The sequence below is a fragment of the Oncorhynchus nerka genome, linkage group LG12 (assembly GCF_034236695.1).
Source record: "Oncorhynchus nerka isolate Pitt River linkage group LG12, Oner_Uvic_2.0, whole genome shotgun sequence".
Classification (NCBI taxonomy): Eukaryota; Metazoa; Chordata; class Actinopteri; order Salmoniformes; family Salmonidae; genus Oncorhynchus; species Oncorhynchus nerka.
Window position 1 is genome coordinate 50,569,041 of NC_088407.1, and position 23,612 is coordinate 50,592,652.

Below are 23,612 nucleotides of genomic sequence, written 5' to 3' on the forward strand. Positions count from 1 at the left end.
TGACGCCATACACACTGTCTGACATCTGCCCGGGACAGATTCAACCGGGGATCATCCGTGAAGAGCACACTTCTCTAGCGTGCCAGTGGACATCGAAGGTGAGCATTTGCTCCCTGAAGTCAGTTACGATTATGAACTGCAATCTGGTCCAGACCCTGGTGAGGACGACGAGCACGCAGATGAACAGTTCCCACCGTTTCATCAGCTGTCCGGGTGGCTGGTCTCAGACCATCCCGCAGGTGAAGAAGCCGGATGGGTAGGTCCTAGGCTGGCGTGGTTACACGTGGTCTGGGGATGTGACGCCGGATGGACGTACCGCCAGATCTCTAAAAAGATGTTGGAGGAGGCTTATAGTAGAGAAATTAACATTCAATTCTCTGGTAACGGCTCTGGTGGACATTCCTGTAGTCAGCATGCCAATTTCACGCTCCCTCAAAACTTGAGACATCTGTGGCATTGTGTTGTGTGACAAAACCACACATGTTAGAGTGGCCTTATAGTGTTTAAATAGCTTCTTGATAGGATTTTGGTGCGTATGGAAAATTTCAGGGATTTTTTTTATTTCAGCTTATGAAACATGCGACCAACACTTCACACGTTGCGTTTCTATTTTTGCTTAGTATAGATAAATGCGCAAAAAAAGAATTATCCAGTGCGGGCCTTTTGTTCTAAAAATATTTTTTATTTTCATTTCGACTACTCTAAAAAAAAATCATGCGAGTACTCAAACAGTAAAAAAAAATGAAATGGCCATCCCAAGTAGGCTATGCCCCCATTACCCTGTCTCTGAACCAAAGATGTCAAACCCACTCATACTTCTGACAATCTGAACTAAGTAGGAATTACAGTACGTAGAGGAATAACGAGAGCAAAGCAGTCACCATGGCTACGTTAGACTATAAGACAAAATAATACAGCCCAATACAATAATGAGATGAGCTCCATCATTGAAGGCAAAGAAAAGGCCCGAAGCCTACATAATTGGCAGTTATGGACATACACAGCACTCCAATTTCTGCTGCTTAGGCTATGTCAGGATGTGCTGTGCCTTCTTAACTTTGTCTATTGGACAAGGGAAGGGTCTCGGCCTAAAATTGCCTTTTTACTATCAGCGATTCTAATGGTCCAGTGCTTCAGTCTGAGGCAAAGGGAGAGTAGCTGATCATTAGGCCTTAGACTACATAGCGTGATTTAGTTGAAAAATACTCAAACAAATGAGATGGGGAAACCTTTCAAGGATTGGCTAAGTGGAGAACGAATGTTGCGCCGTCTACTTGCAGAATTATGCGGTATGCCCAATGACAAAACAATCTGAAATGTGCCTAATTTTATACAAAATTATGAATTTCACCCAATGACAAAAAGAGCTGGAAAAGCCTTCATGAGCAACGGAGCCTGAAAATGTATGAACTAAACAAATATAATTATTTAGCCTATAAAACTTTAATGAATCATTTTATTAGCCTATACATAATATATTAACTTCAGCAAAAAGCTATTTTGATCCTTAGATAGGTCTTAATTATTCTTCAATATCATAAATCCATAAAAATGTGTTTAAAAAAAAAGATTCAACACGGCCTGTATGATTGTAAGAAAGAAGCATATTTTTGAAAACTGGTGGCTACATCAGTCTGTCACCAAACAGCAGATGAAGAAAATGGAATCTGATTTATCTATTCAATCTGTCTATCTCAATTCTCTGCCTTTAGGCCTACATAGGCTAAATCTAAGAAAGTATGGTAAGGCTAGCAGATAACAGGCTTTGTTTAAAAAAAATTTTTTAAAAAAGGTCTGATTTATTTTCTCTCATATCAGATTATTCATACACACAACTGAACAGAGCCTTTGTTTACAGCTGAGGCAACACGAACCCGCTGACACACCCTCACGTGTATCAGAGGCAGCACAGCCGCTATCAGCACAAAAGAATGGACAATGAGTGACCAGACAACAATCAATGAAACCTCAAGGATTCCCTGCACAGAGTATTGATTGAGGGGGTTGAAAACTTCACCTCATCCCACACCATTGCAAAACAGAAACCAACAAAATACCAACAAAGAAACACCAAGAAATAGAAGATAAGTAGACTAAATAGCCTTCATTTTATACAGGCCTCACAAATAGCAATGAGCAAAGTCAAATAACTAACAAAGAACCGAGTGGCTTACCTTTATGGAAAATGTCAATTTGACTGCACTGAATGGCAATGGCTGTTCTTCAATTACTATCCCTCACCCACACTGACTGAGTATCAACAAGCGCTGCCTAGGCTCCACATCCCTCCCCGACTCTCATGAATAATGGATGAGCAGGCAGAGCCATGCCCCAACCCCATTGTCACTGAATCCATCCTTTCCCAGCTTTAAAAAGCGGATGTCTCAATAATGAAACCCGGTCAAATACTAATGAATTAATGCATATTACCTTCTTGATGCACATTTACTGAAAAGGTCAAATAAGTTCTAGGTTCAAATACCACAAGAAGGACAAGGTAAAAACTCTATACCCACATGGTTTGGGCAGGCATAAGCTACAGACAATGAACAGAATTGCATTTTATCGATGGCAATTTGAATGCACAGAGATACTGTGATGAGATCCTGAGGCCCATTGTCGTGCCATTCATTAGCTGCCATCACCTCATGTTTCAGCATGATAATGCACAGCCCCATGTCGCAAGGATCTGTACACAATTCTAGGAAGCTGAAAATGTCCCAGTTCTTCCATGGCCTGCATACTCACCAGATATGTCACCCATTGAGCATGTGTGGGATGCTCTGGATCAACATGTACGACGGCGTGTTCCAGTTCCCGCCAATAACCAGCCTCTTCGCACAGCCATTGAAGAGGAGTGGGACAACATTCCACGGGCCACAATCAACAGCCTGATCAACTGTATGCGAAGGAGATGTGTCGCACTGCATGAGGCAAATGGTGGTCACACCAGATACGGACTGGTTTTCTGATCCACGCACCTACTTTATTTTTTAAGGCATCTGTGACCAACAGATGCATATCTGTATCCCCAGTCATGTGAACTCAATAAATTAGGGCCTAATGGATTCATTTCAACTGACTGATTTTCTTATATGAACTGTAACTCAGTAAAAATCTTTGAAATTGTTTCATGTTGCGTTTCTATTTTTTGTTCAGTGTAGTTCCAAGATCTCTAAATTTAACCAGTCAGCTCGTTATAGCCTGTCTGCCTGTCATGGGGGATGAAAATGCTGACGATATATTTCCATGGAATGTGTTGGTCACAAGGTCTTTTGTTTGGAAGAGCAAAGGTTCAGACAGCTTAGAAAGGACATGTTTCTGAATGCAACCGCCTAGGTACAGAGTTAATGTTTCGTCATTTTGCACCGGGCCTAAATGGCCTAAAAGTCCATTGGGACAAGGTGCAACATAGCTCTGACGCAACCAAGAGACTTTTGACATTGTGCTGGCATCAAAGCTAGGTGTAACATAAAAATGATGAACCATAGGCTATAATGGGTGACTAACTATGCCGATGACGGACTTCTAAAGATAGCTAGACAACTCTTCAGATGTTTCTAATGTAATGAGAAGGTTACTGTCAGTGGTATAAAGTACTTAGGTAAAAATGCTTTGAAGTACTATTTATATTTGACAACTTTTACTTCACTACATTCCTAAAGAAAATAATGTACTTTTTACTCCATACATTTTCCATGACACCTAGAAGTAGACCATACATTTTGAATGCTTAGCAGGACAGGAAAATGGTATAACTCACACACTTATCAAGAGAACATCCCTGGTCCTCCCCTACTGCCTCTGATCTGGCGGACTCACTAAACACACATGCTTTGTTTGTAAAATATGCCTGACTGTTGGAGTGTAACCTGGCTAAAACAAAACAAGAAAAAGGTGCAGTCTGGTTTGCTTTATGTAAGGAATTTGAAATGATTTTTACTTTTGATACTTAAGCATATTTGAGCAAGTATATTTAAAACCAAGTACTTTTACTCAAGTAGTATTTTACTGGGTGACTTTCACTTGAGTCATTTTCTATTAAGGTATCTTTACATTTACTCAAGTATGGCAGTTGGGTACTTTTTCCACCACTGGTTAGTGTGACAGCTTATTGTACAGTTTATGCACAATAAGCTGTCACAATGTCGCTAGAGGGGATGCCTCTTTCGAATCCGACATTTATTTTCTCACTCCTACCCAACATATAGTCTAAATGTTGAATACACTTCATTTGAACTGACTCTACCTGTCCGCTGATTTCGTCCTTATTCGGCTGGAATTATGAGACAAAATATTCACAGGAAAGTCATATTTGACTTCCTAACGTTGGTATCGGTATGCCTTCTTGCCCCCCCACGGTAAAAAAAAAAAAAAATTAAAACTAGCGGTCACACCCGGAAAAGGGTTCCAATCGTCTTGACATCATTTATTTTCCAAACACTTCCAATTAAATACATGTTTGGTGTTGGCTCAACTTGGCGTGACGGTTTTGGTGACCTTGTAATTCTCTCTCGAACAAGGTGAGTTTTTAATACATTTATTCGCCTCAATTTACTCTCAAAAATTCGAAATGTTATTAGCAACAGAGAAGACCTCGGCAAGATTACAAATTCCTGCGGGTCATTTGTAGCCAACACTGTCGGCTACCATTCACAGCGCGACCGGATGCATTTTTCTGCCTTTCCATGGTGAATCTATGTGCTGTATTGAAATGAATAAAGTGTTCAACTTCTTACGTCCCCTTTATCCTTCTTAGCTAGCCACAGACTACACTTTAGCTAGCTAGTTAGCAGAGCAGTAGATCGAATCATTTTTACATTTTTACTTAGCCTACTATAGATAATTGTCTGTTCAGTATGTCGACTTCGGTGTCTATTTCAGACCTTATGGCATTTTTCAAGGATGAGCATTAAAAGGGGAGAATACCACTAAGTCTGGCCATATGGAGAAGTGCAGCTATAGTGATGGTTTGTTGAGGGCCAACGTGAGGAATAAAGTTCATCCTGTCAGTGAGTGTACCTCTTAAAGGATCCACCCCAATTTAAAATTTTCGCCTAAAATGACCTACCGGAATCTAACTGCCTGTGAAATTTAATGTAGGGGAATATAACACATCATTACATCTGGTAAATACAAAGAAAAAAAAACGTGTAGTTTTTTTGTTTTTTGTACCATCTTTGAAATGCAAGAGAAAGGCCATAATGAATTATTCTAGCCCAGGTGCATTTTAGACTTTGGCCACTGTATGGCAGCAGTGTATGTGCAAAGTTTTAGACTGATCCAATGAAATATTGCATATCTATTCAAAATGTATCAAGACTGGCCAAATGTGCCTAATTGGTTTATTCATAAATTTAAGTTCATAATTGTGCACTCTCCTCAAACAATAGCATGGTATTCTACACTGAAATAGCTACTGCAAATTGGATTAACAATCATTTAAGCTTTCTGCCCAGATCAGATATGCCTATGTCCTGGGAAATGTTCTTGTTACTTACAACCTCATGCTAATCACATTAGCTCAACTGTCCCGAGGTCGGGACACCGATCCTGTAGAGATTTAAGTTTGAGAATCGTAGCCATACAATGTTTGCTATACAGCTGTCAACATTCCACAAGGAAACACAATCAATTATATAATCATTAACCAGATTTCCCCAGGAAATGAGTGATAACGCAATTCTAGAATGTTGTCATTGATGAGAACTCATCTAATAATCTATTGACATTCAGAATGATTTGACTTTTAAACATCCAGCCTGTATGGTTGTTGCATAACCAGAGACAAATCTTCAAAGTCACAGTATTTATTTATTCAGAGTGGCACATGCATTCAGTCTTGATTTATAGGATCCTTCACACTGTATGATAGATATGTCAAGTGATACAATCCCAAGTTATCAATTGAACGTTTATGGAACAACTGCACTTGTTAAATATTTTACAGCTGTAATGTCAATCAATCAAATAACTTTACACTGAATAAAAATATAAAAGGCAACATGTAAAGTGTTAGTCCCATGTTTCATGAGCTGAAATAATAAAATGTTCCATATGCACAAAATGTGTACAAATTTGTCTACATCCCTGTTGGTGAGCATTTCTCCTTTGCCAATATAATCCATCCACCTGACAGGTGTAGCATATCAAGCTGATTTAAACTGCAAGATCATTACACAGGTGCACCTTGTGCTGGGGACAATAAAACCATAAGCCGCCTCCAACTTTGTAAGATATTTTGGCAGTACATCCACAGACCATGTGTAACCAGGACAGCCCAGGACCTCCACTTCCAGCTTCTTCATCTGTGGGATCGTCTGAAACCATGAACATGAACATTATAAGCCTCAGAACCTCACATTCTAAATGCTGGGATGAAATCTCAAACATTAAGCTTCAAATAATCAAACTGGTGTCACTGGGGACAACACTGTCCACTCTGTAGCGTAAACCAGTCAGTAGATTAACATTTACTTATTGCATGTGAATTTGCTGACTTTTCTGCAGCTGGTGATACTGGGGAGTATTTCTGTCTGTAATAATGTCCTTTTGTGGGGAAAAACTCATTCTGATTGGCTGGGCCTATGCCCTCCCAGGCCCACCCAAGGCTGTGCCCCTTCCCAGTCATTCCCAGCAATGATTTCCTTATATTTGAACTGTAACTCAGAAACGTTGAAATTGTATGATTTAAAAAAAAAAATTTGTTCAATAAATATAGCACATTTCTTACAACAAATGCATTTCAAGGTGTTCAAAGTCATGCATATAGCACTTTCCTCTTGGCAGGTCTCTATAGGTGACCAGGGGATTCTCTCTACCACATGCAAATGGTCCCGTGGAGCTCCTAAGTGCAGCCATGCAACTGCATTGGCTATTTTTGCGGTTCACAATATCGGCTGTATGGATGTGTAATGTGAGTGGAGGAAGCCACTTGTGCCCAACCAGATGCAGTCCGTGGAGGATCTTTACCCGGCCGAAGACGACCAAGTCTCTGTCCCTAGAGCCCACAGAGGAGGATCTTCAGTGGCTAGGGAACCATCTCTGGGGCAGGTTCAGTGGAATGGCATGTCTGTACCAAACTTCTTCTTTTTTTTTTTAAAGGAACCTGGAGCAAATGCATGGCGATGTCGGTGGAGCAGCAGGATGCTATACGGCAGACAACGGTTGGGACACCAACACCAACTGGCTCATCACAAGGCGAGGGAGGTGGAGCAGCAGGATGCTATACGGCAGACAACGGTTGGGACAGTGCACCAACACCAACTGGCTCATTATAAGGAGAGGGAGGTGGAGCAGCAGGATGCTATACGGCAGACAACGGTTGGGACAGTGCACCAACACCAACTGGCTCATTATAAGGAGAGGGAGGTGGAGCAGCAGGATGCTATACGGCAGACAACGGTTGGGACAGTGCACCAACACCAACTGGCTCATTATAAGGAGAGGGAGGTGGAGCAGCAGGATGCTATACGGCAGACAACGGTTGGGACAGTGCACCAACACCAACTGGCTCATCATAAGGCGAGGGAGGTGGAGCAGCAGGATGCTATACGGCAGACAACGGTTGGGACAGTGCACCAACTGGCTCATTATAAGGAGAGGGAGGTGGAGCAGCAGGATGCTATACGGCAGACAACGGTTGGGACACCAACACCAACTGGCTCATTATAAGGAGAGGGACGTGGAGCCGCAGGATGCTATACGGCAGACAACGGTTGGGACACCAACACCAACTGGCTCATTATAAGGAGAGGGAGGTGGAGCAGCAGGATGCTATACGGCAGACAACGGTTGGGACACCAACACCAACTGGCTCATTATAAGGAGAGGGAGGTGGAGCAGCAGGATGCTATACGGCAGACAACGGTTGGGACACCAACACCAACTGGCTCATTATAAGGAGAGGGAGGTGGAGCAGCAGGATGCTATACGGCAGACAACGGTTGGGACACCAACACCAACTGGCTCATTATAAGGAGAGGGAGGTGGAGCAGCAGGATGCTATACGGCAGACAACGGTTGGGACACCAACACCAACTGGCTCATTATAAGGAGAGGGAGGTGGAGCAGCAGGATGCTATACGGCAGACAACGGTTGGGACACCAACACCAACTGGCTCATTATAAGGAGAGGGAGGTGGAGCAGCAGGATGCTATACGGCAGACAACGGTTGGGACACCAGTGCACCAACTGGCTCATTATAAGGAGAGGGAGGTGGAGCAGCAGGATGCTATACGGCAGACAACGGTTGGGACAGTGCACCAACACCAACTGGCTCATTATAAGGAGAGGGAGGTGGAGCAGCAGGATGCTATACGGCAGACAACGGTTGGGACACCAACACCAACTGGCTCATTATAAGGAGAGGGAGGTGGAGCAGCAGGATGCTATACGGCAGACAACGGTTGGGACACCAACACCAACTGGCTCATTATAAGGAGAGGGAGGTGGAGCAGCAGGATGCTATACGGCAGACAACGGTTGGGACACACCAACACCAACTGGCTCATTATAAGGAGAGGGAGGTGGAGCAGCAGGATGCTATACGGCAGACAACGGTTGGGACACCAACACCAACTGGCTCATTATAAGGAGAGGGAGGTGGAGCAGCAGGATGCTATACGGCAGACAACGGTTGGGACAGTGCACCAACACCAACTGGCTCATTATAAGGAGAGGGAGGTGGAGCAGCAGGATGCTATACGGCAGACAACGGTTGGGACACCAACACCAACTGGCTCATTATAAGGAGAGGGAGGTGGAGCAGCAGGATGCTATACGGCAGACAACGGTTGGGACAGTGCACCAACACCAACTGGCTCATTATAAGGAGAGGGAGGTGGAGCAGCAGGATGCTATACGGCAGACAACGGTTGGGACACACCAACACCAACTGGCTCATTATAAGGAGAGGGAGGTGGAGCAGCAGGATGCTATACGGCAGACAACGGTTGGGACACCAACACCAACTGGCTCATTATAAGGAGAGGGAGGTGGAGCAGCAGGATGCTATACGGCAGACAACGGTTGGGACAGTGCACCAACACCAACTGGCTCATCATAAGGCGAGGGAGGTGGAGCAGCAGGATGCTATACGGCAGACAACGGTTGGGACACCAACACCAACTGGCTCATTATAAGGAGAGGGAGGTGGAGCAGCAGGATGCTATACGGCAGACAACGGTTGGGACACCAACACCAACTGGCTCATTATAAGGAGAGGGAGGTGGAGCAGCAGGATGCTATACGGCAGACAACGGTTGGGACACCAACACCAACTGGCTCATTATAAGGAGAGGGAGGTGGAGCAGCAGGATGCTATACGGCAGACAACGGTTGGGACACCAACACCAACTGGCTCATTATAAGGAGAGGGAGGTGGAGCAGCAGGATGCTATACGGCAGACAACGGTTGGGACACCAACACCAACTGGCTCATTATAAGGAGAGGGAGGTGGAGCAGCAGGATGCTATACGGCAGACAACGGTTGGGACAGTGCACCAACACCAACTGGCTCATTATAAGGAGAGGGAGGTGGAGCAGCAGGATGCTATACGGCAGACAACGGTTGGGACACCAACACCAACTGGCTCATTATAAGGAGAGGGAGGTGGAGCAGCAGGATGCTATACGGCAGACAACGGTTGGGACACCAACACAAACTGGCTCATTATAAGGAGAGGGAGGTGGAGCAGCAGGATGCTATACGGCAGACAACGGTTGGGACAGTGCACCAACACCAACTGGCTCATTATAAGGAGAGGGAGGTGGAGCAGCAGGATGCTATACGGCAGACAACGGTTGGGACACCAACACCAACTGGCTCATTATAAGGAGAGGGAGGTGGAGCAGCAGGATGCTATACGGCAGACAACGGTTGGGACAGTGCACCAACACCAACTGGCTCATTATAAGGAGAGGGAGGTGGAGCAGCAGGATGCTATACGGCAGACAACGGTTGGGACACCAACACCAACTGGCTCATTATAAGGAGAGGGAGGTGGAGCAGCAGGATGCTATACGGCAGACAATGGTTGGGACAGTGCACCAACTGGCTCATTATAAGGAGAGGGAGGTGGAGCAGCAGGATGCTATACGGCAGACAACGGTTGGGACAGTGCACCAACACCAACTGGCTCATTATAAGGAGAGGGAGGTGGAGCAGCAGGATGCTATACGGCAGACAACGGTTGGGACAGTGCACCAACACCAACTGGCTCATTATAAGGAGAGGGAGGTGGAGCAGCAGGATGCTATACGGCAGACAACGGTTGGGACAGTGCACCAACACCAACTGGCTCATTATAAGGAGAGGGAGGTGGAGCAGCAGGATGCTATACGGCAGACAACGGTTGGGACACCAACACCAACTGGCTCATTATAAGGAGAGGGAGGTGGAGCAGCAGGATGCTATACGGCAGACAACGGTTGGGACAGTGCACCAACACCAACTGGCTCATTATAAGGAGAGGGAGGTGGAGCAGCAGGATGCTATACGGCAGACAACGGTTGGGACACCAACACCAACTGGCTCATTATAAGGAGAGGGAGGTGGAGCAGCAGGATGCTATACGGCAGACAACGGTTGGGACACCAACACCAACTGGCTCATTATAAGGAGAGGGAGGTGGAGCAGCAGGATGCTATACGGCAGACAACGGTTGGGACAGTGCACCAACACCAACTGGCTCATTATAAGGAGAGGGAGGTGGAGCAGCAGGATGCTATACGGCAGACAACGGTTGGGACAGTGCACCAACTGGCTCATTATAAGGAGAGGGAGGTGGAGCAGCAGGATGCTATACGGCAGACAACGGTTGGGACAGTGCACCAACACCAACTGGCTCATTATAAGGAGAGGGAGGTGGAGCAGCAGGATGCTATACGGCAGACAACGGTTGGGACAGTGCACCAACACCAATTGGCTCATTATAAGGAGAGGGAGGTGGAGCAGCAGGATGCTATACGGCAGACAACGGTTGGGACACCAACACCAACTGGCTCATTATAAGGAGAGGGAGGTGGAGCAGCAGGATGCTATACGGCAGACAACGGTTGGGACACCAACACCAACTGGCTCATTATAAGGAGAGGGAGGTGGAGCAGCAGGATGCTATACGGCAGACAACGGTTGGGACAGTGCACCAACTGGCTCATTATAAGGAGAGGGAGGTGGAGCAGCAGGATGCTATACGGCAGACAACGGTTGGGACAGTGCACCAACACCAACTGGCTCATTATAAGGAGAGGGAGGTGGAGCAGCAGGATGCTATACGGCAGACAACGGTTGGGACAGTGCACCAACACCAACTGGCTCATTATAAGGAGAGGGAGGTGGAGCAGCAGGATGCTATACGGCAGACAACGGTTGGGACACCAACACCAACTGGCTCATTATAAGGAGAGGGAGGTGGAGCAGCAGGATGCTATACGGCAGACAACGGTTGGGACACCAACACCAACTGGCTCATTATAAGGCGAGGGAGGTGGAGCAGCAGGATGCTATACGGCAGACAACGGTTGGGACAGTGCACCAACACCAACTGGCTCATTATAAGGAGAGGGAGGTGGAGCAGCAGGATGCTATACGGCAGACAACGGTTGGGACAGTGCACCAACACCAACTGGCTCATTATAAGGAGAGGGAGGTGGAGCAGCAGGATGCTATACGGCAGACAACGGTTGGGACACCAACACCAACTGGCTCATTATAAGGAGAGGGAGGTGGAGCAGCAGGATGCTATACGGCAGACAACGGTTGGGACACCAACACCAACTGGCTCATTATAAGGCGAGGGAGGTGGAGCAGCAGGATGCTATACGGCAGACAACGGTTGGGACACCAACACCAACTGGCTCATTATAAGGCGATGTCGGTGGAGCAGCAGGATGCTATACGGCAGACAACGGTTGGGACAGTGCACCAACACCAACAGGGAGGTGGACGGCCAGACATTTGGCGCAGCAGTTAGGGCCAAGCACGTTACTCCCTCGCTGCTAAAAAAAAAGGGTCCTCAGATCACAGTCATTGGATGGGGTGTTGTCTGTAAAGTGGAGCACAGATAACAAAGAGGAGGACATCAAGGCATTCAAAATGGCTACAGGGATGGAGATGCAGGAGTCAGGGCTTTGGGTCACGGGGTCTGGTATCCTGGGTGCCTCACCGGATGGTCTGGTGGCCACCACAGCAGTGGTGGAGGTCAAGTGTCCCTCTATGGTGCAAGGGACCTTACCATTGAAAAGGCAGTGAAGTCGAAGGATTTCTCTATCCTGGACGGTCTTATCGCCTCCGTGACGACCATCCTTACTGGCACCAGGTCCACTGGATCAGCGTCCTCGTCATGCCTCCTGTCAGTACCTGTTTTCAGGGAAGCCAATGGTCCAAAAATATTCCACATATACGGAACACAAATATAAAACGCAACAATTTAAAATATTTTTACTGAGTTACAGTTCATACAGTCAATTGCAATAAATTAATTAGGCCCTAATGTGCTCTGTGGGATGTTCAAAGTTTTGGATATTTTTTTATAACCCAACCCTGATCTGTACTTCTCCACAACTTTGTCCCTGACCTGTTCGGAGAGCTCCTTAGTCTTCATATTGCCACTTGCTTGGTGGTGACTTGCTTCTGAAGCAGGGTTGGTCCTGGTCAGTCCCTGGATGGGAGACCAGATGCTGCTGGAAGTGGTGTTGGATGGCCTGTAGGAGGCACTATTTCCTCTGGTCTAAAAAATAAAGAATATCCCAATCCCCCAGGGCAGTGATTGGGGACACTGCCCTGTGTAGGGTGCCATCTTTCGGATGGGACTTTAAACAGGTGTCCTGACTCTCTGAGGTCATTAAAGATCCCATGGCACTTATCGTAGGGGTGTTAACCCCGGTATCCTGGCTAAATTCCCAATCTGGCCCTCAAGCCATCATGGTCACCTAATAATCCCCAATTTACAATTGGCTCATTCATCCCCTGTAACTATTCCCCAGGTCGTTGCTGTAAATGAGAACTTGTTCTCAGTCAACTTACCTGGTAAAATAAAGGATAAATAAAAAAACATCCATTGATGGAAAATGATCAGTAAACTTCGGCTCCGAACTTCGGCTTGTCTCCAGAACCCTCAACGAAGTCCACAAACATAATATATGCACGAACTGTTTCGACTGGGAAGCATGCTGGCACCTTTACAAGCGCGGAAGAAGTGCCAAATACTGACCCCTGTGTCGTGAACAAGATCAGTGTGAGGATCAAATCGTATTGGTCACATACACATGGTTAGCAGATGTTAATGCGAGTGTAGCGAAATGCTTCTAGCTTGTGATTCTAGTTCCGACCATGCAGTAATATCTAACAATTTCACAACAACTACCTTATACACACAAGTGTAAAAGAATGAATAAGAATGTGTACATATAAATATATGGATGGCATAGGCAATAGTGGAATCGGCGGTTAGCGTTCAAAATAGAAGTCCCCCATTGAAACTGATGCAAATTGATGCAAATAATGGAATCATGCCAATTGGACTAGTTAATGCTAAACAAGTTTGAAATGTTGTATAAATTCAACAAAATACCGTTAATTTGACACAGATAAAGTATAGTGAGTTGAAATCACACGGTGGATGTATTCGACTTCATAATTGCATTGGGGACATAGGCCTTATATGCATTGTACAGCCTTACCTCAGGATCTTGGATCCATGATCTTGGGTCCGGCCTACTCAGCGTCACCCACAGGTTACACATATTATCGTCTCTCTTATTGCGGGACTTCAGCTGTTGGAAATCACCTAACTGTTCAGCCTATTGTGTGTATTTAACATTCATCTTGAAATGTACAGCCTTGCCTATAGGCGAGTAACGCTCAACTCCTCTACTTTCTTTTATAGTTGAGTTTGGATAACCGTCGCGGGATTTGCTAGCAACAACAGTCACCTTCAGTCAATTCTGAAAACGCTTACCTTACCGGTTTGCCCTTTACAACTGCGGTCCTGAAAATTCATACTTTAAACTTATCAAATAAAACCACTGACTTCTTCCTCGTGTGTCGGTCGTACTACGTAAACTGAGATTCAATTGGCACATGCGTGCGGATTTGTGCAGCACAAACGAGAACAACTTGGGAGGTTGTATCCTTTTAACAAAAAAAATAATTTCAGCACCCCGCGGAAAAACCGCAGTTGTACAGGTAAAGCGTTTTCAGAATTGACACTTTTACAAGAATCGACTGACAGAGACTCAATGTTGTTGCTACCAAATCCCGCGACCAGCAATCAAACCTGAAACTCCACCTCAATAAGAGAACGGGCTGAACGGTCCACTACCTTACCTACGGATATTGGGTCCATGAAATTGAAAGTAAGCTGATACCCACTGATCTTGAGTCCATGAAATGGGGGTAATATGCGTTTTGCCTAATATGAATGTTCAACAAGTACAATAGGTTGAATAGTGAGGTGATTGTCCATAGTTTAAGTAGTACAGTAAGAGCTACAACGCGAACATGTGTAAACTTTTCATTTTGTGTTCCCGAGTAGGCTGAATGTGTATAACATTACAACCTTGTTTAGAACAATTGTGGCATAATTCCAATTAGTTTAAAAAAAAATCCGTTTGCAAGTTAATGGGTGACTTATTTTGAAGGCGAATCCCGATGCCACTGTTGTTGGTCACGACAAAAACACCAAATACAGAGGCTAGCTAGGTAACACGATTTCTAAATCACAAAAACCCAGTTTGCATTTTACCTTTTACGATAAACAAACACCACGTCCTCTCGTTCGAACTGGGTTACCCCGTTTCCTTTTTTAATTTTCCAACGTTTAGTTTCTTCGCTGCTATGAAACCACAACACGCTTGTACTTAGTGTTGCGAGGGCGTAACGTGGAGAAAATGTTGCGAAAAAAGTTTTAAACAGCTGCACCGTTCCTGGCAGTTTTTAAATAGATCTATCATTGTTCGAGGCTAGACATGTGTTGTTCAACACTGGCCTGTCATGTAATCTGGGTTATTGATATGCCTACATTAACAGTGCAATATCATCTTTCATCGTGGATTGTATCCACAGCTAGGTTTTATAGCCTTACTATGAACCACTGAAAGTGACCTAGAAATGTAATCACCTGGTTTAAAACTAGGTCAGTAATTCGAAAGATCCATTTTACCAATACATTTGAAGAATTATAGCTCAAACTGGAAATTTAAATTTGTAAGTAAAATGCAAATACTATTCAGTTGTCAACATATCTCAGTGTCTGGATTTTTTTGGAATAAGTATAATTCACATTATACAACCTACTGAGTAATGATAGCTAATACCTGGGAGAGGACTGGTGAAAGCATTCCAAATATGATCCAGAACTGATATAGCATTCAGAGCCACGTTGACTGACAAGGGATACATTAGGATTATTAGCAGTCATGTGGGGCATTGATAGTAGATGGAGGGATGTGTTGTCTTACATGTTTTTCCCCAAGTCTGCATTTTACCATAGACATGACTAAAAGAAATGCTTCCAAGTTTAACGAAGAGATGGTTTGAGCGACAGCTACACAGAACCTCTCACACGCACACAGTAGAGGATCCTTGTTTTGGGTTAGGAAATGAGAGGGATCTCATAGACCCAGATTTGAAACAAAGCAAGCCTTTTCATTTCCACTCCGCTTATGATTAGGTCCAGGCCAGTGACTTTACGCTCGTTAAACTAGCTCGTTTTGCCAAGCGCCCTTTCCAGTGAGCTACAGGGCCAGAGTCTGACACACAGTATTTAGCGTGCATCTCAATAGTCCAAAGTGGCTTCATCTCCTTTCCTCCCATCTATACCAATTTGAAAGAGCTCGATTAGTGGAAGCTTGGCTGGCAGCCATGGTAGCTAGGGCATCTACCATAGTGCTTTCACAGGTCCTATAGTTCCAAACTAGTGAGGATGAAAGGAAGGAGACAAGGAAAGTAATCCATGTTAGACTATTAGGATGCACCCTAAAACAAACCCCTTCCAATAATCCCACATGGATGATATATTTCTATCCTCACTCCCCATGCCTTTCTTGGCTTCTTCCCCATATACACTGCTCAAAATAATAAAGGGAACACTTAAACAACACAATGTAACTCCAAGTCAATCACACTTCTGTGAAAGCAACACTGATTGACAATACATTTCACATGCTGTTGTGCAAATGGAATAGACAACAGGTGGAAATTATAGGCAATTAGCAAGACACCCCCAATAAAGGAGTGGTTCTGCAGGTGGCAACCACAGACCACTTCTCAGTTCCTATGTGCATGTGTCTGCTCAAACGGTCAGAAACAGACGCCATGAGGGTGGTATGAGGGCCCGACGTTCACAGGTGGGGGTTGTGCTTACAGCCCAACACCGTGCAGGACGTTTGGCATTTGCCAGAGAACACCAAGATTGGCAAATTCGCCACTGGCGCCCTGTGCTCTTCACAGATGAAAGCAGGTTCACACTGAGCACATGTGACAGACGCCGTGGAGAACGTTCTGCTGCCTGCAACATCCTCCAGCATGACCGGTTTGGCCGTGGGTCAGTCATGGTGTGGGGTGGCATTTCTTTGGGGGGCTGCACAACCCTCCATGTAGCCTGACTGCCATTAGGTACTGAGATGAGATCCTCAGACCCCTTGTGAGACCATATGCTGGTGCAATGCTAGACCTCATGTGGCTGGAGTGTGTCAGCAGTTCCTGCAAGAGGAAGGCATTGATGCTATGGACTGGCCCACCCATTCCCCAGACCTGAATCCAATTGAGCACATCTGGGACATCATGTCTCGCTCCATCCACCAACGCCACGTTGCACCACAGACTGCCCAGGAGTTGGCGGATGCTTTAGTCCAGGTCTGGGAGGAGATCCCTGAGGAGACCATCTGCCACCTCATCAGGAGCATGCCCAGGCGTTGTAGGGAGGTCATACAGGCACGTGGAGGCCACACACCACTGAGCCTCATCTGGGCTTGTTTTAAGGACATTACATTAAAGTTGGATCAGCCTGTAATGTGGTTTTCCACTTTTTCCACTTTAGTTGAATTTTCCAAATCCAGACCGCCAAGGTTTGATAAGTAAAAAAAAAAATTGTCAGCACATTCAACTATATAAAGAAAAAAGTATTTAATAAGAATATTTCATTCATTCAGATCTAGGATGTGTTATTTTAGTGTTCCCTTTATTTTTTTGAGCAGTGTAGTACTTCACATTCCAACCAAAGGTGCAAAAGAAGGCGAGGGAGAACTCTGGTTTAAAATCTCTGTATTAGTATTTAAAAAATAATTTCCCTTTGACATAAATCAGTTTTAAGTACCATTATACAAATCTTTCCATAAGTTTCTTCTTACTTGACACAAAAATAACCATTATGCTTTCACACACACACACACACACACACACGGCACTTTGGACATATGGAGCAGTTAGCATTGATCTGCTAGTTTGGGGTAGCTTAGTTAAACCAGACGGAATACTACACAAGCTATGGTGAGCGTAGTGGTACATCTGGTTTCACGGGCTAGTTTTGGGTGGCCATCAACTTGCTGGTAAAGATGGCACACCTTTCCCCATCGGGCATTTATACCTCGACTACAAATACACTTATAGACCACATGAACATTTAAAAATCACACACACACACACACACACACACATTTATGGCAGGAGTACAGTATGCACGTTAGGGAAAGATTACATTTATGGCAGGAGTACAGTATGCACGTTAGGGAAAGATTACATTTATGGCAGGAGTACAGTATGCACGTTAGGGAAAGATCACATTTATGGCAGGAGTACAGTATGCACGTTAGGGAAAGATTACATTTATGGCAGGAGTACAGTATGCACGTTAGGGAAAGATCACATTTATGGCAGGAGTACAGTATGCACGTTAGGGAAAGATTACATTTATGGCAGGGAAAGATGCACGTTAGGGAAAGATCACATTTATGGCAGGAGTACAGTATGCACGTTAGGGAAAGATCACATTTATGGCAGGAGTACAGTATGCACGTTAGGGAAAGATCACATTTATGGCAGGAGTACAGTATGCACGTTAGGGAAAGATCACATTTATGGCAGGAAAGATGCACGTTAGGGAAAGATCACATTTATGGCAGGAGTACAGTATGCACGTTAGGGAAAGATCACATTTATGGCAGGAGTACAGTATGCACGTTAGGGAAAGATCACATTTATGGCAGGAGTACAGTATGCACGTTAAAGATCACATTTATGGAAAGATTAAAGATCACATTTATGGCAGGAGTACAGTATGCACGTTAGGGAAAGATCACATTTATGGCAGGAGTACAGTATGCACGTTAGGGAAAGATCACATTTATGGCAGGAGTACAGTATGCACGTTAGGGAAAGATCACATTTATGGCAGGAGTACAGTATGCACGTTAGGGAAAGATTACATTTATGGCAGGAGTACAGTATGCACGTTAGGGAAAGATCACATTTATGGCAGGAGTACAGTATGCACGTTAGGGAAAGATCACATTTATGGCAGGAGTACAGTATGCACGTTAGGGAAAGATTTTTATGGCAGGAGTACAGTATGCACGTTAGGGAAAGATTACATTTATGGCAGGAGTACAGTATGCACGTTAGGGAAAGATCACATTTATGGCAGGAGTACAGTATGCACGTTAGGGAAAGATCACATTTATGGCAGGAGTACAGTATGCACGTTAGGGAAAGATTACATTTATGGCAGGAGTACAGTATGCACGTTAGGGAAAGATCACATTTATGGCAGGAGTACAGTATGCACGTTAGGGAAAGATCACATTTATGGCAGGAGTACAGTATGCACGTTAGGGAAAGATTACATTTATGGCAGGAGTACAGTATGCACGTTAGGGAAAGATTACATTTATGGCAGGAGTACAGTATGCACGTTAGGGAAAGATCACATTTATGGCAGGAGTACAGTATGCACGTTAGGGAAAGATTACATTTATGGCAGGAGTACAGTATGCACGTTAGGGAAAGATTACATTTATGGCAGGAGTACAGTATGCACGTTAGGGAAAGATCACATTTATGGCAGGAGTACAGTATGCACGTTAGGGAAAGATCACATTTATGGCAGGAGTACAGTATGCACGTTAGGGAAAGATTACATTTATGGCAGGAGTATGCAGTACATTTATGCACGTTAGGGAAAGATACAGTACATTTATTTATGGCAGGAGTACAGTATGCACGTTAGGGAAAGATCACATTTATGGCAGGAGTACAGTATGCACGTTAGGGAAAGATCACATTTATGGCAGGAGTACAGTATGCACGTATGCACGTTATGGGGGAAAGATCACATTTATGGCAGGAGTACAGTATGCACGTTAGGGAAAGATCACATTTATGGCAGGAGTACAGTATGCACGTTAGGGAAAGATACAGTATGCATTTATTTATGGCAGGAGTACAGTATGCACGTTAGGGAAAGATCACATTTATGGCAGGAGTACAGTATGCACGTTAGGGAAAGATCACATTTATGGCAGGAGTACAGTATGCACGTTAGGGAAAGATTACATTTATGGCAGGAGTACAGTATGCACGTTAGGGAAAGATTACATTTATGGCAGGAGTACAGTATGCACGTTAGGGAAAGATTACATTTATGGCAGGAGTACAGTATGCACGTTAGGGAAAGATTACATTTATGGCAGGAGTACAGTATGCACGTTACGGAAAGATCACATTTATGGGGAGTAAGTATGCACGTTAGGGAAAGATCACATTTATGGCAGGAGTACAGTATGCACGTTAGGGAAAGATTACATTTATGGCAGGAGTACAGTATGCACGTTAGGGAAAGATTACATTTATGGCAGGAGTTTATGGGAAAGATCACAGGCAGGAGTACAGTATGCACGTTAGGGAAAGATCACATTTATGGCAGGAGTACAGTATGCACGTTAGGGAAAGATCACATTTATGGCAGGAGTACAGTATGCACGTTAGGGAAAGATCACATTTGGAAACTCAAATCTGCTGCATGGTTGTTACTCATCACAAAATAAACCCCTAAACTGGTTCATTGGCTCCCATCTTGGTTGTACTACAGTACTTATCCAACTCTTACCAGCTAATGAATGGTGTGTGTGGTCCAAAAAGATGTGGCTATGGCACATCTATGCCAGCCTGTACTGTATGAGATGGAATGTGCCATACCTCTCCAGAAACAGTGCACTGTGGAACATTAATCAGGACGTGTAGGTTATGCTCATGGGCTGTGTCCTCTGCACCACAATTAACACCCCCCACCTCATGGAAGAGTTGGTTGGCCCCACCTGATAGAACTCTTGTACACCAGTAGTTTTCCACATTACTAGAACGAGGGAACCTCTTGGGTTGTGGCTCATGTCTGGGATCTGGCTTGAAATAGTCGTTTTGTTTATTAAAGAGGGTCACAAGACAAGCGAGCATACAAGTTAGGGTTCACGATTGGAGCGTAAGAATTATGTTTTGTTTTCCAATTATGTCACACGTACAAATGTTACATACAGTAGGCTTCCTAAATGTCAATTACATATTTTCCCAACCTGTGTTACTAAAGGTCATTCATATTCAACTAAAATCAGCTCCATTTGTATAGTGATAGTAAACGTTACATCCTACAGTATATCCAAATAATCATGGTTTAACCCAGAACTAAAATCTTGCTTCTGTCCACGAGTGATGAGGTCACAAACAACACAGTTATGTTCAATTTCATGGAGGCTATGGATTCAAAAAACGAATCTAGATGGAGATTTCCACTTGAGTTCATAGTAAAACTAGAAGCCTACATGAGGATTTCAAACCAGTTAAACAGAACTGAACTTGTAACTGATGTTCCAGAAGTAGGCAAGACATATGAACCGAGAGGAAACCTACAGTTTGTAATCAGACACAGTAGGAAAACAAGGAAGCTACACAGAATTAACCCCCTGTCAAAAAAGCCCTTCAAATCAATTACCGTGAATGAACCTTCTGTAAAGAACGAGTATCATTCCAAAAAAAGCAGCAGCTACAAAAAGAAAGGTGACAGTAATCAAACAATGTTTAGAGGATCCTAAGGCCTGCTTGAAGTTGGCATCTGACAAAAAAGTTATTTCTTTCATATTTCTCTCTTTTCTAGTAGAGGTTACATCGTTTTCCTACCCTGACAAAAATCCTCTCGATACCCATGTCTGACTAGCCTGTATAGCGCCCTCTACACTCGAGATCCAACTGCAACTCCTTCCGTTCCCAATGCCACAAGCTCTCCCCCTCCACACAACCTTTCTCACCCTGCAGAATCTGCACCAAGCCTAGCCGCTAACTTGTTAGCAATACACAGAGGTAAGGAAACTTCAGTCAGCTTTGCATTCTGTCATTTAGCATTGCACCATTAGCATCACTCGTTAGATCCTAGCCGTTTAGTGGCCCTCGGATATGTCTGTATCCATTCTTCTCTTTACTTCTAATTTCTCCAAAGCATGGTTTGCTGTCGTTCCTCGCTACTGGAAGGTTCGATGGGTTGTTGTTAAACTGAGTTTGTTATTGTCTGTTATTCCGGTGTTCCTGTCAATTTTTTGGTTCTTTGTGGTCTCAAAGAATCGCTGCACTTTGTCTCAGTGTTCGCACAGAGTTTGGTTCTCTCTGTGCCGGTTGTTTGAGCTCTAAGTGGTGGAGGGGCTTCCTCCCGGGTCTCATGTGGCTTTGTGTTTCTGGTTGCAGTTGTTGTCTGTGATGGAGTGGCTGTTGTGGTCTCCGGTCAACCCCCCCTGTAGGCTGTTCTGCTGCGGTTGCTCCTCCTTGGCGCGGAGGTGCCATGGCTTCACTGGAAGGGCTAACACCAGCAGCAGGCATGCTATGTGTATGCAGTAGTACCATGACCTGGTGAGAGAAAATCAATCAGTAAAGTAATCAAATCAATCCAATGTCATCTGTTCAGAAACACAAATCCAGGCCTAAGCCCCGGGAAAGAGCATGCCGAGGACAGTTTTCTATGTGGCGTAAAGATTCCAGAAGAGTTTGCAAAATGTCATTGTGAATACAAATTATATGGACTCATTACGGGTCCCAACAAGTTATTCTAGCTCATCCTAACGGGATAGAAAATCCTGAGTTTTATATCTCTGCAGTCAGTCACAGTGTATTTGTGATTATGGGAACACTATGTCCTCAAGGTCCAGTCCTTCCTTCCATTTCAGCAGCCAGCCGTCCCCAAACTCTCCTGTTTAATGACTGGGTTTTATACGCTCCTCAACCTGGCAGATGACTCAGAATATTTTGCCTCCATTTTACTGGAGGGCCCTGAATGCATAAAGCCCCTCTTATTTCTCCATGTGAATCATCCCCGTCTTCTAGTCATTAACTGGTCTTGTTAACAGTTGGACACTAAAGGGGAAAGACCTAATGCCGTGTGCCCATCTGTGCCGTGCTCACTCGTTTTATTGGCCTGCCTTTTTAAACAGGCACTTGTAAAAATGTCCCATAAAAATCAGGAGAGGTTTTGAACTTGGTGGTGCTTCCCAGGGCTCTTAGGACCCAGCACAGTATGTGCAACTCACCTTTGTCGTCTACACATGTATTAATAAAAAGGTACTGTTTTGAAAACTAGGCCTACATTGTTAAATATAACAACTTCTTACATTATGCATGTGGAATCAGTCATGTCACTCACCTGTAGAACTTGAGTGACGGCCCAACGGCCAATAGGACGAATGGCACAACCGTGTAGCAGATGGCGACCTGAGTCCCTGCCCACGTGATGACATCGTAGACGCTCTTGTGTGTCGTGGAACCCAGGAAGTACGGTTTGATGTTGTGTCTAAGCTGGAAGTGAGCCAAATGAATACATTGTGAATCGGTCCCACAGCAAACGCCTCACATCATTATGTTGCATTGACTTTAAGATGCAGAAAGTAAAAACTAAAAAACTTGTAGAGAAGATGTGGAGGTTAGAGACTAAAAGATAGACCCATCAGTGAAGGCACAGAAACTAAATCAGCTTTCAGACTTAATAGGCTGTAATGTCGTAGCCATTATAAAACGCCCAACAAGAGGTTTACTGACCCCGTTCTTTACCTTACATGGACAGAAGCAATGTACTTCATCATTAGTGCATAACTCAACCACGTCCTGCATTTAGAGTAACAATATGAATCTCAAAATGTAGAGCTTCGTCTTTCTGAAATTGTTTTTCAGGACATGGCTGAGTTTCGCTACCGTTCTCACTCATTCACTCCCCCCTCCCCCCGTGGTTTGTACGAGAATGCACTGGCCTAACAAACATGACGCATGAAAACTCCCATACCAGCCCATGCTTACACCAAATCCAATGCTTAAATTAATCCATGAGGTTGAGTGCAAAGTGTCCACTTTCGGATGGGGAACCGTAAAAAAAAAAGTCCCTCTCTAGTTCTGTGTATCGTGACATCTTGTGATAGTGTTATTCCTGGATGTGATGAGAGGGAGAATGGAGCCGCGTATTGAGGAGAGGTTCTCTTTCTGTCCTCTAGGACTCTCTTACTGTCGCCGTGGGGATCCGTCCGTCCATTACCCTGTGATCCCGGGCTCTATCATACTGCGACACACACCCTTGCTGGCATATTGCTCAT

The 23,612-nt window shown here is 44.5% G+C and overlaps 2 protein-coding genes and 1 long non-coding RNA gene across 7 annotated transcripts in view; all 3 read right to left on the reverse strand.

Moving 5' to 3' along the window:
* kidins220a (kinase D-interacting substrate 220a) overlaps positions 1-4,366 on the reverse strand; it is a 76,922-nt gene extending 72,556 nt beyond the window's left edge. For 2 of the 3 annotated variants that reach the window (XM_029675056.2, XM_029675054.2), the window contains exon 1: positions 2,175-2,263. The gene's annotated coding sequence lies outside the window, so the exon portion shown is untranslated. Of the gene's footprint in view, positions 1-2,174; positions 2,264-4,249 lie in introns of those variants that run through there. The other variant, XM_029675055.2, reaches the window with a different exon arrangement.
* Positions 4,367-5,794: 1,428 nt separating this feature from the next.
* LOC115138333 (uncharacterized) lies at positions 5,795-15,068 on the reverse strand. 3 transcript variants are annotated; one of them, XR_010465373.1, is made up of 5 exons: positions 13,686-14,700; positions 13,030-13,218; positions 12,581-12,733; positions 12,239-12,363; positions 5,795-6,320 (listed from the first exon to the last, which is right to left on the reverse strand). It is a non-coding gene; the product is annotated as an uncharacterized LOC115138333 (long non-coding RNA). The 3 variants fall into 3 exon arrangements; XR_010465374.1 differs by lacking the exon at positions 13,686-14,700 and adding an exon at positions 14,750-15,068 and having other exon boundaries at positions 12,581-13,218; XR_010465372.1 differs by having other exon boundaries at positions 12,581-13,218; positions 13,686-14,713.
* A 5,333-nt stretch (positions 15,069-20,401) lies between these two features.
* Positions 20,402-23,612, reverse strand: part of mboat2a (membrane bound O-acyltransferase domain containing 2a) — a 103,293-nt gene continuing 100,082 nt past the window's right edge. Inside the window, exons 12-13 of the mRNA XM_029675072.2 lie at positions 22,676-22,827; positions 20,402-21,885 (exon numbers count right to left, since the gene is read on the reverse strand). Of these exons, the coding sequence (XP_029530932.2) occupies positions 21,699-21,885; positions 22,676-22,827 (339 nt within the window). The 3' untranslated portion in view covers positions 20,402-21,698. The remainder of the gene's footprint in view (positions 21,886-22,675; positions 22,828-23,612) is intronic.